Source organism: Rhea pennata, chromosome 5 (assembly GCF_028389875.1).
Source record: "Rhea pennata isolate bPtePen1 chromosome 5, bPtePen1.pri, whole genome shotgun sequence".
NCBI lineage: Eukaryota > Metazoa > Chordata > Aves > Rheiformes > Rheidae > Rhea > Rhea pennata.
The window spans coordinates 18,188,553-18,202,591 of NC_084667.1; the positions used below are offsets into that span (position 1 = coordinate 18,188,553).

A 14,039-nucleotide genomic window follows, 5' to 3' on the forward strand; every position below is an offset into this window, starting at 1 on the left:
TTCTTGGTTTGCCTAAGATAGACAGCACAGCATCTCTATATGCCTTTTTCTCCATTTTCTCGCTACTGTAGTATTTCAGAGGTGGGGAACATCAAAATGCCTGCTTATCTCCAGAGCGGTTAAAAGGCAACTCATAAACAAGACTTCCAGTTTCTCCTCCCTGTTGCCCAGTTTTGGGCTTCCAAGTCAATGGCTTAGCCTGCTTTCCTCCTGGGAGGGAGGCAGTCACAGTCTGACATTTGTAAACTGCTTTAAGCTTCTGAGCTGGACATACCCATCCCAAGGCCAAACGTGCAGATATTCATAACACAAGTGAAGACAGCCGGTCAAGCAAGGGTTTGTCATATTTTAATGACATTGATCTTTGGTGTTTCCCCCGTTAGCACTCGCGCTCTCCCCGTCCTTCCTCCATAAGCCTGCTAGGGATGGAGAGTTACAAACGAAAAGGAAAATCACATTTGAGACTAAAAACAAAATATCAGAGCCTTGATTTCTCCACTAGAAACTACATGTACAAGGTCAAGATTTCACATGCAACACCTTACATCACAGACCCATACCTCACATCCTGGCCTGGAGCTGAAAGTATTAATATTCTATGCCCTGCCAAGGAGGTGCGGCTCAGATCTGGTGCCATGAGACTGCTGGGATGGCTCATTCACGTTATGATTGGCACAGCTTGGAATATCTTTGCACAAACTGCATTCTGACTAGAAAGCAGTAGCCCCTTTCCCTTTACCCATCTGTAACAGCAGCTCTGCTTAGGTTCCTGCCAAGTACTAAATCAACACTCTAAAAGAGAAAGAACTCCACTCATAAGCAGTTTGAGCGCCATGCAGGTTTTGGCAAAGCCCAGCTCTTCCTAGAGAAGACCACAACTCAGGCAGGAAGGGTTCCAAAACACATCATGCTCTGAAGGGGAGCAAGGCTGTGCCATGGAGCGGGACTGTGGCCTGGAAGACTCCTCCACTCCAGTAAAGAGCTGGAGCATCACACCCAGGTCTGCCCAATAGGGCTGCCTGTCTCCAGAAGGATGTTGCAAGCCCCTTTCCCTATCTTCACTCTACTAACCAATCCCTAGGCATAAAAGGGCAGGAAAGAGGAAAGGAAAGAAACTTTACAAAGGATGTTTACCAAATTCCAGGGCTAGGGCTGAGCTCAGGAGATTCCAGGGGACTGCAAAATCTGCATGAGGTGCAACCAGGATGGTCTATGTTCCTGTTAAGTATTCAGTAGCAGGAATGTTGGAATTTAAGATAATACGCCTTCTTTCCCATAGCTTCTCTTGCAGTTCTTATCCCTTCCCACTCACCCAGCACACCAATGCCCTCTGAACTGCCAACATCCTGCCAGAGCCACAAGTCCCTATTCTTCCAGCTTCTGGCCAGTTGTGAGGTACAGGTCTCCGCTGAGCGGTACAAGGGTAGCACCAACATACAACTCATCTCTACCTGTTCCGTGAGTCCCCACTGGTGCTGTCATTACTATAGAAGTTGGTACTGTCAGGAAGATGGTTATTATTAGTTAGGTCACTGTATTCAATTGGTCCCTCAGTGTCCATGGAGGACTGGGCCTGCTCTGACAGGTCCAGATCACCAGCTCCTTGTCCTTCACTCCCGACAGGGGCTGTCCGCGGGCTCAGGCCATGCTCTGACAGCTGCATAGACTCTGAAAGGATCCGTCCCTCCAGCTCAGCTGCAAGCTGCTGAGAGGTGGACTGCTGTGCTGACGTGCCCTCAGCCCCAGTGGACTCTGCACCAGTCTGAGAGCTGCGGTGGATCCGGTGGCTAACAATGATGTTGTTGCCAAAGCCGCCCATAGACGCCATAGTGGTGCTCTGCTCCCGCTGGACCACAGCAGTCATGCCACCTTCTGCCATGAGCCTTTGGATCCTACTGAGGGCATCCTCTCCACTAGTCCCATATTCTGGGCCTTCACCTGCAAGAGAGAGCAGAAGCAAATTTGGCACACATGGAAAATTACAGGACAAAGAAAAAGCATGCTCAGCAGATGCATCACCAGGCACATGGGCTGGGACAAAAAACCGGCTTTGCTCCAGAAGCATGATATTTTATTCTTTTAACTTTCATTGAAGTGCCAGGCCAATCCCCCCAAAAAGAAAACCCCTCAATTCTACAATGAAAATTTTGCTGCCACTGCCACAGATATCCTTAAGATTGCATGTCCAAGCCTTGGAGAGGAAGCTCTTACCCAGAGATACAAGTGAGCAAAGACTGAGCTCAAAGAGGCAGAGTATTTTCTCACACTTACGGAAACAGTCGAGACAGTCCAGCCAGTCCAAGAGGAACAGGAAGAGAAAAGCTCAATTTGCACTGCAATAAAGCACACACTTTGCCATGGTGTAAAGGAGCCCTGTGGCCTTTCCTACTTCATCCATGCGAGAACATCGTAGGCAAACCAGTTGAAAGCAATCTTCCCCACATGAGGGAGGATGGGGCAGGTAGCCCAACAGAGACTGCAGCTACAGAACAAGTTCTGCTTCTATAACACCTATGCTTGGGAAAGACCAAGCATTTAGGCTCCCCTCAGCTGGTATCTTTTGAGGCAAGCAAAGTGCATCTCAAATTCTAGCGCTTTTGTATACTTAATCTCCCAGCCTTTCCCTTCATAGTTAGGCAAGACTGAGCTCTGACAGAATCATCATCAGATACCTTGGTTGCTGAAGATTAACTCTGAAGAACAAGATCTCACAGAAAGACAGCCCATTTAGAAGAATAAATTCCCATGGTAGGAAGATCCAGCCCAGCTCTTTTACAGCATTCTCCTGTTGTTGCAAACCTCACCCAGACTGTTTGGGTGAAAAATTTGTAATCATAAACTGCTAGAATGGCTTCATAGTGGCATCCCCTTGACTCTTATTAAAGAGATAAATCTCAGTCCCAGCTTCACGAAGCCATCATAGTACCATTTAGAGGACAGGAGAAAGCCATGATACATCTTGGTGCCAGGGAAATGAACACAAATGTCAACAGAGGCAAGAGTTATAAACCACCACCCCCACCCCACCAAAGCCCGCCACACTCACTAGGAAAACAAAATAGCTTAGGGCTGTGGGGTGGAGATCATGTCTCCAATGTAGGGCTGTGGTATTCTGCACAGCCCACATCATGCCACTGTAAAGGCAATTTTCTGAAACAAAACAAAACAAACAAACAAAAAACCCCAGATAATTAAGCTTGTTAACATATACACAATCAGTGACAGCTTGCTTCTTTTTCTCATAGGCTCAATGGTGCTTGCATCAAACACCAATGACTGCCTCCACAACAGTGTATGGCTAATTTTACCTTCAGAGAAGATTATTGACATACTGCCCTATCATTGAAACAACACAGATACTAAGGGCAAATTTAATTCTCACAAATAGAGTATGTCTTTTTCTGGTAGGGATGTAGTGGCCTGCTATACACATAGGGAAATTTTATAGCTCCTTGTTTAGAGCATGACTGAAATCACAGATGACCGAGGCCACAGAAGTGTTTGCAGCAGAGCCCAGAGGAGCATGAATACCCACCAAGCAGATTCCGGCCAATAACTCTGGCAGGCAAATCCTGTGCACAACATGGATGATGCATGAACAAGTAAACAGGCTGACCAACACAGACAACATCAAGCACAGAGGAGACTGTCAGATGGCTGGAAACTTCAGTGCGAAAAGCATAAATGCCCATGGACTTTGGAGCCTTAACGATGAGTAAGGAGGTAAGCGGAGTGCTTGAGAAGTATGATTTTGGATTTTGTCATCGTTTCCTTCTGAGGGCACAGTCATAAGCACATACATGACAGACCACTTACTATAAACTGGTCAATACCACCAGCACTGGAGCTGCAATCAGCAAGGATTCCCAGCTGATGCTCGAACATCTGCTTCACACGAACATCACGAACATCTGCTTCACAGCAGCAGTTCATGCAGGCAGCACACACCGCAGCACCCTCTGCTCTTCCCTCTCCTTAATTACTAGCTGCCATGTTTGAAGTTCCAGGCTTTGAGGCTCTTCCCTGCTCAAGGAACAGGCAAGGGCTGATGCCACAGCAAAACTGGCAGATGCTTGGTAACAAACTGTCTATCCAGGCCCACTTAACTATTCCAAAGACCAGGGCATTTCTGTAAGTCTAGGTGATTGACTCCAGTGACTTACAAAATGGCAGCCAGGATGATCCACAGCTAATACATCTCTCTTTAGAAGTTGTCTGCCACACTACTTCGGCAATGCAAGGGTTTGACACAGAAGACTGTAAAGGCAAAACGTCTGCTCTTCTTTCAAGGGAGCTGGGCATAAGGCGGCAGCAATGTCACTCTTGAGTCAAGCAAAGCGGACCCTGAATTACCTACAGCGAGTACAACTTGTTTACCTGTGGGCATGAAGAGCACACATCCAATAAAGTGAAAAGCCAATGGAAGCAAGGCTAAGACTGGGCTTGTCTGTGATGGTTTGATGTGCTGGCCTCACTCTTCAATTTTTCCTATTCTCAGTTTTCCTCTTTCTAAAACAAGCAGTAGTTAGCAGCTAGGCTTGCAAACAAAGCTTCAGAATTAGAACTAAGCGTAAGAACTGCAGAGATGTCTAAGTCTTCAGCACACAAGGAACAATAGCTCTGAGCTGTGAGCTGACCCATTAATTCAGGTATTCAAAGATAAAAAATATTACCATTTTTAAATTAATTCACTTTTTGCACAAGGAGAGAAAAAGGGAGGGCCACAGCTCTGCATAATCAAATACAAATAATCACATCTCCGTTCAGTGCCACAAGAAACACTACCTGTTACTTTTCTCTCCAATCAAGTTCAGATGCATGCTCAAACTCCTCTTACAGGTCAGCTAATCTCAAGCAATTACAAAGAACCAAGAAAAGGCAAAATTGTGACATCTGTGACAATTTTATTAACAATATCTCACCTTGGTGATAATGCATGAGTGGAATTTACTTTTGTAAGGAGAATTTAAGAATATCCCCAAGATTAATCCCCAGAGAGCTAGGTACTTGAAAGGTGAATGTAAAGACTTTCCATGGTACAAGATACTTCTAGAATCTTGTGATATTTTTAGGTAGTGCTTTTCAGAGGGCTTTAAAGAGAAACTGAAATTTACAATTCTATATGACACATAACACATATTTTACAGATGGACATACAGATGAAAGCTTAAGTGTTCTGCCCAGGCTTTTACTCAGAAAATGAGAGGCACATTTGGAAACAGAATCACAAATCTAATCACAAAAGTCACCTCACATGTGACAACAGCATTGCAAGAACTTGCTCAGCATTATCAAAGCAGCATGTTTCTTCATAGCATCCACGAGGCTCAGCTGGGGACAGGGTATTCCTGCCCATGCAGACCCCACACTACATATTCCTAGTATCTCAGGATAAGGAAGTTACATTGCATCCATGGGGTCAGCACACTGACTCTGCTCAAGATTGCTGCCTAGGCATCCACAAGATGCTGAAGGAATATACCAGAAAATTTACACCAGGAAATTTTCATCTGTATGCGATCTCTTCGTCAATGTGTTGTTCCTCTAAATATAAGCAAAGTAGCAGTCTACTTATGGCAAATTGTCTGATGTCTACAAATGCAGTAGTTAACAATACATACCTATTTGCTCAATGCGCATTTAGCTATCTGATTTTAAGCCTCAAAGATCATCTAGACGATAGGAACTGAGATGACAACTGCCATTCACTTACTTCCATCTTTTTTTTGTTTGTTTTTAAATCAACTGCATTAATTTGAAGAGATATTGATATATTGGTGAGGACCAAGGGCAGCACATGCACAAAATCAGCAAAGTATTCTGTAGCTCAACAAAGGCCCCCTAATCTCAGTCTACAGCACCTTTCGCATTGTTCCAGGCTCTGACAGCTACTGCTGCTTGTACTGTATGCCACAGATTTAGCAGCATGCATAAGTGCCTACCACAGCCTGACCCAATCTTGATTGGGAATTACAATTTCTAAAAACTAAAACTTTAGGTCATTAAGTCTCATAAGGAATCTTTGCTCATTTAAGTGAGATTTAACTTGCAAACAGATCCCTCCCCCATTGCACCCTTCCATTTCCAAGGAAAAAGGCAGTGTAATCCTAGCAGCTGGTTTCAAATTAAAGAGTGCCTCAAAGTTACAGCTCATCACAATTTCCACTATGTCTGTTAGTTTAAAAGAATGAAGGAGGCAGCTGAAACACTGTTTCAGGCACTTCTTGGTACCTCTCCTGATTTCTTTCCCAACTGTAGGTTCTTTTGGCTTAGGCATGGGTCTGCAAGCAGAGTTCACAAGGCAGCGATCAACTACCATAAAGCAAAAAGATACAGGTATTAAAGGGATTCACTTCTAATAAAGTCATCATACACTCATTCCTCTAAAAGAGGTAGAAAGATAATCAGAACAGCAAAGTCCCTGCAGAGCTTTGCATGAGAAAATGAAACCATTTATACTCGCATGGAGCTTAATTAGACTTCTGATGCAATTTGACATACTTTTTTTTTTTTTTAATGGTAGGCACATATCTGTGATAAAAGCCCTGATCCAGAATTCCCCACACCAGCAGGGCTGACAGGACATAGGACAGAAACTCAATCTTGAGGGTAGCATCAGTCCCCTCCCCCCCCCCCTTTTTTTAAACATTCACCTTTTTTCCTCATGATGAAGTGATAACTAAAATACTTTCTTTTACACTACTCAATCACATCTGATTTATCCATTCTGCTGCTGATAATACTGCTAAAGCCCTTACACAGTAATTTACATCTTCAAAGCCCCATACAAAACACTAGTTAATCTTCACAGCCCCTGGTACACTGTACAATGGGAAAATATTCTCCCCTTTTGTAGACAACTAATAATTTGCTCTGCATCACACAAAAAGTTAGCATTTGCTTTTAGGCGTGTGTTTGTTTTTAGGTGTCCCTGAAATTCAGATCCTGCCATTAGGAAACACTGCTTTCCTTTCAATAGGCAAAGACTTAGAGCAGATTTAGTGAGTGAACTGACCATCAGAAAAGCAACACAGGACTAGCTTTCCTGAACACACTAGACCAGAATTATATGAGCTTATGGTCCAAGCATAACAGTAACCTTAATGCCACAGCAAGCTCAATGGGGCTCAAGCTGCGAAAATGCAAAGCACTAAAGGCCCCTTAGATGAAGCATGCCACTAATGCCACAAGTCCCTGGCTAATTGGCTGTGTTGATAACAGCAGATGAGCAAAACAGTCTATCCAAACTTGTCTCCCCACTTCACAATAGTTCCTTGTACTATCCTTCTGTCCTGGATTACAACTGCTTTTGGATCCTACACTCTCCCAGTAGTTAAGTCTCTTGACAGCTCCCTGTTCTGAGCTGCTCTTGAACCTTTGCACATGAGTTTTAGCTGAAAAGCCAACTGGCAAAAGATCTGATCAGCTACAAGGTAAGAACGCTTGACTCATCTCCATTAATTATTTTAGTATGGATGCATGCAATCTGCTTTGAGAATCTTTACAATAGATAAGAAATGACAGCCCATTTTATAGGTCAAGCCACCTAAAAGGATGTGCAGTAAGCCAGAGTCTGAGCCAGAAATCACATCCAGATGTGGAAGCTGTCAATCTTCTTCCAAACAAAAAAGACAAAGAGGACAAAACGTCTCTAGTTTCTTATCTATATTCCTTTTCTGCTGAATGCCATGTTTTGCTCCTTTCTAGAGGCAGCCTGTCCAAGGCAGTGGTAAAGGATACCCCTTCTTCATCTTATTAACGGTCTAGTAACAAACCTTGCTCTAGATCTGAAAATTGAAAGGTGAATTAAAAAGAATGTGATAATGAAACTTTCAGATGAATGCAGAACAGCAGCAGTGAAGAAATGCACTAGTGAAGCCCACTGGTTTAACAGAGCAGACAGAGACAGGTTCCCAAGTCTGCAGCATCAGCCATCATTATCTTGATAGAAGGACATCCCACAACTGCTGCACACTCTACCATGTTCTCAGTCCACATAACACTTTCAGTGGAAGAATTCAGTGGTGGTCATCTTTCCCATGAGTTCAGCATTATGCCTCTGTTTTGGGGGGCAGGTTTAGCTCAGTTGGTTAGAGTGTGGTGTTGCTAATGGCAAGGTCGCAGGTTCAATCCCCATATGGGCTACGTTGAGGGTTGGACTAGATGATCTCCAGAGTTCCCTTCCAAGCTTACCATTCTGTGATTCTATGATTTATCCAGATACTCTACTTTCAACACTGATTCACACATTCTCAGCTGTACTAACTTTCTAGAGATGTTAAACTCAGCTCCACTGTGATAAGCTGGTAGATAACCCCTAAAGTCATGAAGAAATTTGCTACTTCAAACAGAAGAAATGCAAAGCCATATCACCCGTGCTGGATGCTACCAAGCACAAACTATGCAAGAGTTGCATGCCAAAGAGTATCTTCCAGAACAACATGGCCCAAACATACAGGCACAAGCAGGCATGCCATGGGGCTGCTTTCCAAAGCTAAGTACGATGACCACAAACCAACTCATTTAAATTGCCTCCTTGATTCTCTCTGTCTTTCCCATGTATACATTACCTGACTCCTTCCTAGTTAAGCCTTTAGAGCTGGACCCAAGCACCAAGCTATGATACAGAGACAGGTAACCTGGATATAATCATCATGCTTTCAAAAGACCAGTGTTGTTATCACATGGAAATTGAACATCAGGTGCTTCCACCTCTTTCCATGCTCATGTGTTCTCAGACTGGAAAATGCAAGAGGTAGTTTCTGAACAGCTGAGCTGGACACTCACAGCCTTTACCCATCAGACTAAACAGAATATCCACATACGCTCCGTGAAGTGATTTGCAGTATTTTATTTTGCTGTCAGAATTGCTGAGCTTGTGAAGCCTGCACAGGTTTTAGATGTTGGGGTTGGGAGGACAAGCTAAGCTCTAACAAAGGATAAAAGAATAACTCGTAGCAGTTTGCAGCCTTACTGATAGTTAAAGTACAGGGGATTTGGGAGGAGCAATGCCAGTGCAACTGATTTACAAAGAAGCAGTGATGCAGAGAAGAGTTCACTTTGCTCTCTGAAAGCAAGCAAAGACAACTTCTTTACCAGATGGACAGAGATTCACTATCCTGATCATCCTGGCCTAGCCACAGAAAAATCAGGCTAAAGAAATCTTTGTTGAAGAGATGCCAGTGTCCATCAAATGCATTCACAGAATATGAGAACTATGTGGAAGCTCCTTACCACCAGGTTGAGTTATGTCAAGTTAGTCATTACTTGAGCTCCTACCTTCCCCAGTCCCTGCAGAGGTGGATTCCTGCTCCTGCACCTCCCTCTCTGTCTGAGTCTCGGCATTCTGCAGCTGAGGTGCCAAAGTCTGGGTACCCTGTGAAGTCACAGAGGCGGGGGGGTTTCGGGGTTGCAGGCCTATGGCATTCATCAGGCCCATGTCCCTGTCTGTCCTCCATGTAGCTCTGCTGGTTCTGAAAAGAGAGAAAAACAAATAAGACCAAGAGCAGTGGAGTTCACATGTCCCAGCACATGGAAGCATCCACATGACCCTCTTCTTGCTTCCATTCCAACTAGGCACCTGCTAGCCACTGTACAGCTAGAGAGGATGGAGGGAACTGTGGCCTGGCACTTATTTACACACACACAAATGCATCCTTCCATCCTCAGCTGGCTAACCTCGAGCCAGGAGAGACTTTTACTCCACTCACCCTTCCACAGAGGCTGTGTGCTTGACAGGCATCGATGTCCCTGCAGTACCACTAAGCTTGCAGAACAAACTCTGTGTCTCAGGGCCACTGAGTTGAGTAGATAATGCAACATGCAGCACAGGACTGTAAGCACACGCAACCTCCCTCTGAGTGTCAGCAGGGCAGTTTCAGCTCCCAAGGATACGGCCTGCACCCCTGCCCTCCTCTGGGCCTCCTAGTTTGTCAGCATCACGCATGAATGCACTCCAGCAGCCATTTCTGCCCATTCCAGTCAGACACGAAAAATTCTCTGTTTTCCAATGCAAATAACAGGAACAGCCTCAAGGCTCATTAGCTTCTTTTCAGAAACAAACAGTTGAAGTGTATGGCATTACAAGAACTAAATGTTGGCAATGGTTGGATGCTCTTCCCAAAACTGACCTCTGATAGTAAATACTGGGAATGCTAAAGAAGCTCTATGAAAGATTGCCTCATTGCACAATCTACATTCTTTCACAAATATTTGAAATTCGCCACACTTCTTTTGCCCTCTGTTAGGAGCTGGTTTGTTCTCATTAGTATTTCTGCCTTTGATGCCTGAGCCCCCTAAAGAAAGGGGGCCAAGGTCTGAGTTCTCATCCTTCAGCTACTTCTAAGCCCATGATGCAAAAAAATATGAGCAGCGAGTTGCAATGATTGCTTACCTAGCACAAAAAAAAATCTTTACTGTTTATTATTTATCCCCAGTCAGACCAAGGGTGTGGGACAGCACAAAACATTGCCTTGTACACCAGCTCTTAACTTCCTTGAGATTCTGGGGTTCACAAGCCAGAAGCAAGACTGCCACTCTTTCTGAGAACAGCCGGCTTAAGGAGGATTACTCTTCGCTGGTGAAAGGTGGAAGGGACTACAACATCATCTGCATGTTTAGAACAGTGTTGCTTCACCAGACAGATGGGATGAAGTGGCCAATAGAGTACTTAAGGAATTTATTTGTTTATTTATTTATTTTTACTTTAGAAGAATTTACTGTAGAAAAACAACTGTCCTAGGACCAAAAATCAAAGAGATGGGGGGAGGGAAAATCAGACTCTCCTGACTCCTGGTCACCAAGGCCACCCAATGGATTTGCACTCATCTCTGCTACCCTCACATTCTTCAGTCACTCTCCAAAGGCATCATTTATTTTGTGTGGTGTTTTTTTATGCAACAAACCCAACATTCTTCCCCAGCAACTTTCTTGAGAAGATCACTGAGGCCAGAGATGACAGATATATTTCACTATCACTTTGATGTACTAAACTTCACTTACTGGAAGCACAACAGGTACCACTGCCTAGTCTGTGCCACCTGTCATGCTTCCCATAAACACGTGGAAAGGGGAAATCGCACGTTTAAAGCTGGAAGTGTGAAGGAAACAAAGAAGCAGCAACAACGTTGTCAGATGTAGTGACCCCAGCAGAAAGGGTCAGTTCTTTCGTACCCACACCCAGTAGACTCACCCAGGTCGCTCAGTGCTCCTGCTGCTGGAATGCACAGTGAAGACGTTCTCATTCTGCTGGTCCCAGTGGTACTCAACTCCAGAGTTTAAGGCCCTTGAAATGCCAAAGGAGAAAAAAATATTAAGATGGAGACTATTATCCACACAAATTCACTGCGGCTTGCCTTGCACAGCAGGGCACCATTCCAGTCAGCCTACATTACTTCCATGCAACAGGGAGGAGAGTGTTGATTCCAGCCCCACAGAAGCTGCAGATCTAGCACAGTTCACATTTTCCTTACAAGGGCTTACCATCATTAACAGCCTTGCATACATGGAGTATTGTATTATCCAAATTGCTCTGGAATATCCCGTTCATTTTAACTGCATTGAAGCACAGCAGCAAGAGCAGAGAGATTTTCAGGAAATTAAGATGTACAGCTGTGTATATAAAATCAGGTTACTGTACCTCCAAGAGACTAAAAGAGCAGAAAGAAAAGTTCTTTGTAGTACCTCCCAGCATTTCCCGCACTGGGTAATGCTAAGTAAAACATTGGTCTTATTCAATTGTTTGTTTCTTCACAAAGAGTTTGCATTCTACCTATAAATAAATCTCCATACAGCTCTCCCATTGACAGTCACTGTGGAGCAAGTAGAGGATATTCCAATAAAAATTTCTACAAAAGAGTTTGTATTGGACTAACTATGTCAGTGTCAGAAAAGTCTGAAGTTCAAAGTTTCAATTTTACAATTAATGCTACTGAGTTTAACAGAATAGTCAATGCTCTGGCAACCTTTCACAGTGCATTTCCCCAAAAGATGTGCAAATCCAGGGCTGGCTAATTAGTTCACAGGAGTGGGCAAGGTTAACAACATGCTGTTAATCAACACACCCTCACCAAAGTATATCGACATTCACAGAAACTAAGCTTCCATAATCATAATACTATAAATATGCATCCCTCTGTTTCTGAGGCCCAACCATTCCTAAACTGGGAGAGGATAAGAGGGAAGCCAACATATTCTTTGAGGTATAGAAATGTTTGAGACCTCCTAGCCACATAAGGACACACCTTCTTCAGAAATGAAGCAGTGAATTATGAGATTTGAGTTAAACAGCCTTCTAGCCCAGACAGCCAAGTTCTACTCTCAAAAAGTTCCAGAGCATGGACTAGACCTCCCCTACCTGAAACGTGGGGCAACAGTAGGGACATATATATAAGCCTGAAAAACCACTCACAACACTCTGTAACCCCCATTCTCCCCACAGGATCCAAAGTGTGGCTTAAGGCCTCGCTCTGGAGGAATAGTTTTGGCATACAACATACAGCAGTATGAGCAGCTTCTAGGACTCCAGAAATCACACTGCAGGAGTACAGCCAGCCAGGTATGTCAGAGAGCTTCATAAAATGCTGTTACTGTTTGCCTGGTTAGCAGGCTCAGGGAACCGGTTTCAGGTGCTGCTTCTGCCCTACAAGCACGGGTTACAAAGTGATAAAAATACCTCAAACAATAGAGACACACATGTAGCCTGGTCAGCTTGACACACAGGCCATACAAGCCAGAAAGCAGCTGAAGCTCACGGATCCTCTGATCAAAAAACAGAAAGCTGGCTGCTCCCCAGGGCACTAGGTACCCCAGTTAGCTAGCTACACTGTGATACAAGCTGAAGAGCTCTTTAAACCAACAGACACCACAGGCACACACTGTGCAGTCCAAGACGATACCCTGATCTCCTATCTACCACTGAGTGTCCTAACTCCAAAAACAGTATAGGCTACCCTGGCATGGGGCTGGTCCCACAAAGAATTTCTAAGCAGTTCTTCGCCATGCCATGCTGACATGCCTGCTTCTTGTGAGCTAGCTCATGGGTTTCTAAATAGTGCCTCATACCGCCACATGGCTGACGGACATTTACCCATGATAATGCTAGGTCAGAGAAAACGGATGAAAAATTAACAGTGCTGTGCAGTGATCACCATAAGGAGACTGAGATGAGAAGGGAATTAGATATGAAGAGCCAGACTCTTATCGCACCACAGGCATTCTCAGAGCACAGACTAAGGGTAGGACCACAATCCGAAGGAAGGATTCATGGCAGGTAGTTGGTAGCTGGTTATGACTCAGGCACAAAAGCAGCACTTTACATGGGCCTGATGTCCAAGCAATGAGATGCCTCAGCAGAACTGTGGCAAAAACCCCAGTCTGGAAGAGGCAAGGGTGCTGCAGCTCAGATGGGCCCCAATGGGAGAAGTGTGTATGCTGGAGGCCTAGGGCTAGACCAGTAAGGCAAGAGCACTCCAGGTTAGGACCAAGGGCAAAAGCTGGAGGAAATAAGTTCAACAAAATCATGCACAGAGTTTGCAGGAAGCCACCAGTCACATTTTTTGCTGAGTTAACCCTGCTGAACTATACCCCTTGAAAGCAGCTGCCAGAGACAGCTGATTTATAAATGCTTCAGTTTATTGATAGATGGTAACCCATCACTAAAAACTTATCAGCCCCTCTTCGACTTTTCCATCCTCTGCCTACTACAGTGAGACTTAACTGTCTACAAAGCAACACGCTCTCTATACAAAGGAGATTTTCCCACCTAGGAGCCAAGTTTTCCAGAAAAAAGCCAAAGTTTCCCTGGCATCTGTAACTACTAATCAATAGAAGTGCACTGACCCCTGTTCTTTTCCCTCTCCCTCCACACTTCTTTGTGCTTTCCAAAGCACAGGCATGGTCCCTTCAACTACCTACATAACTGCTACTCCTCACAAAGATGCACTATGTGCCCTACCTATCTGTCAGCTCCCAGCTCTAGAAGCAGAAAACTGCAAAGTTCTCCCAAGGCCAAAACGTGAGTGGGCAACAGTGCACTTTCC

General features: G+C 44.5%; 1 protein-coding gene across 5 annotated transcripts in view; it reads right to left on the reverse strand.

Moving 5' to 3' along the window:
• Positions 1-325: 325 nt before the first annotated feature.
• AMBRA1 (autophagy and beclin 1 regulator 1) overlaps positions 326-14,039 on the reverse strand; it is a 134,455-nt gene continuing 120,741 nt past the window's right edge. For all 5 annotated transcript variants that reach the window (XM_062577288.1, XM_062577287.1, XM_062577286.1 and 2 more), the window contains 3 exons: positions 11,192-11,284; positions 9,280-9,473; positions 326-1,938 (listed from right to left, as the gene is read on the reverse strand). In XM_062577288.1, the coding sequence (XP_062433272.1) occupies positions 1,448-1,938; positions 9,280-9,473; positions 11,192-11,284 (778 nt within the window). In that variant the 3' untranslated portion in view covers positions 326-1,447. The remainder of the gene's footprint in view (positions 1,939-9,279; positions 9,474-11,191; positions 11,285-14,039) is intronic.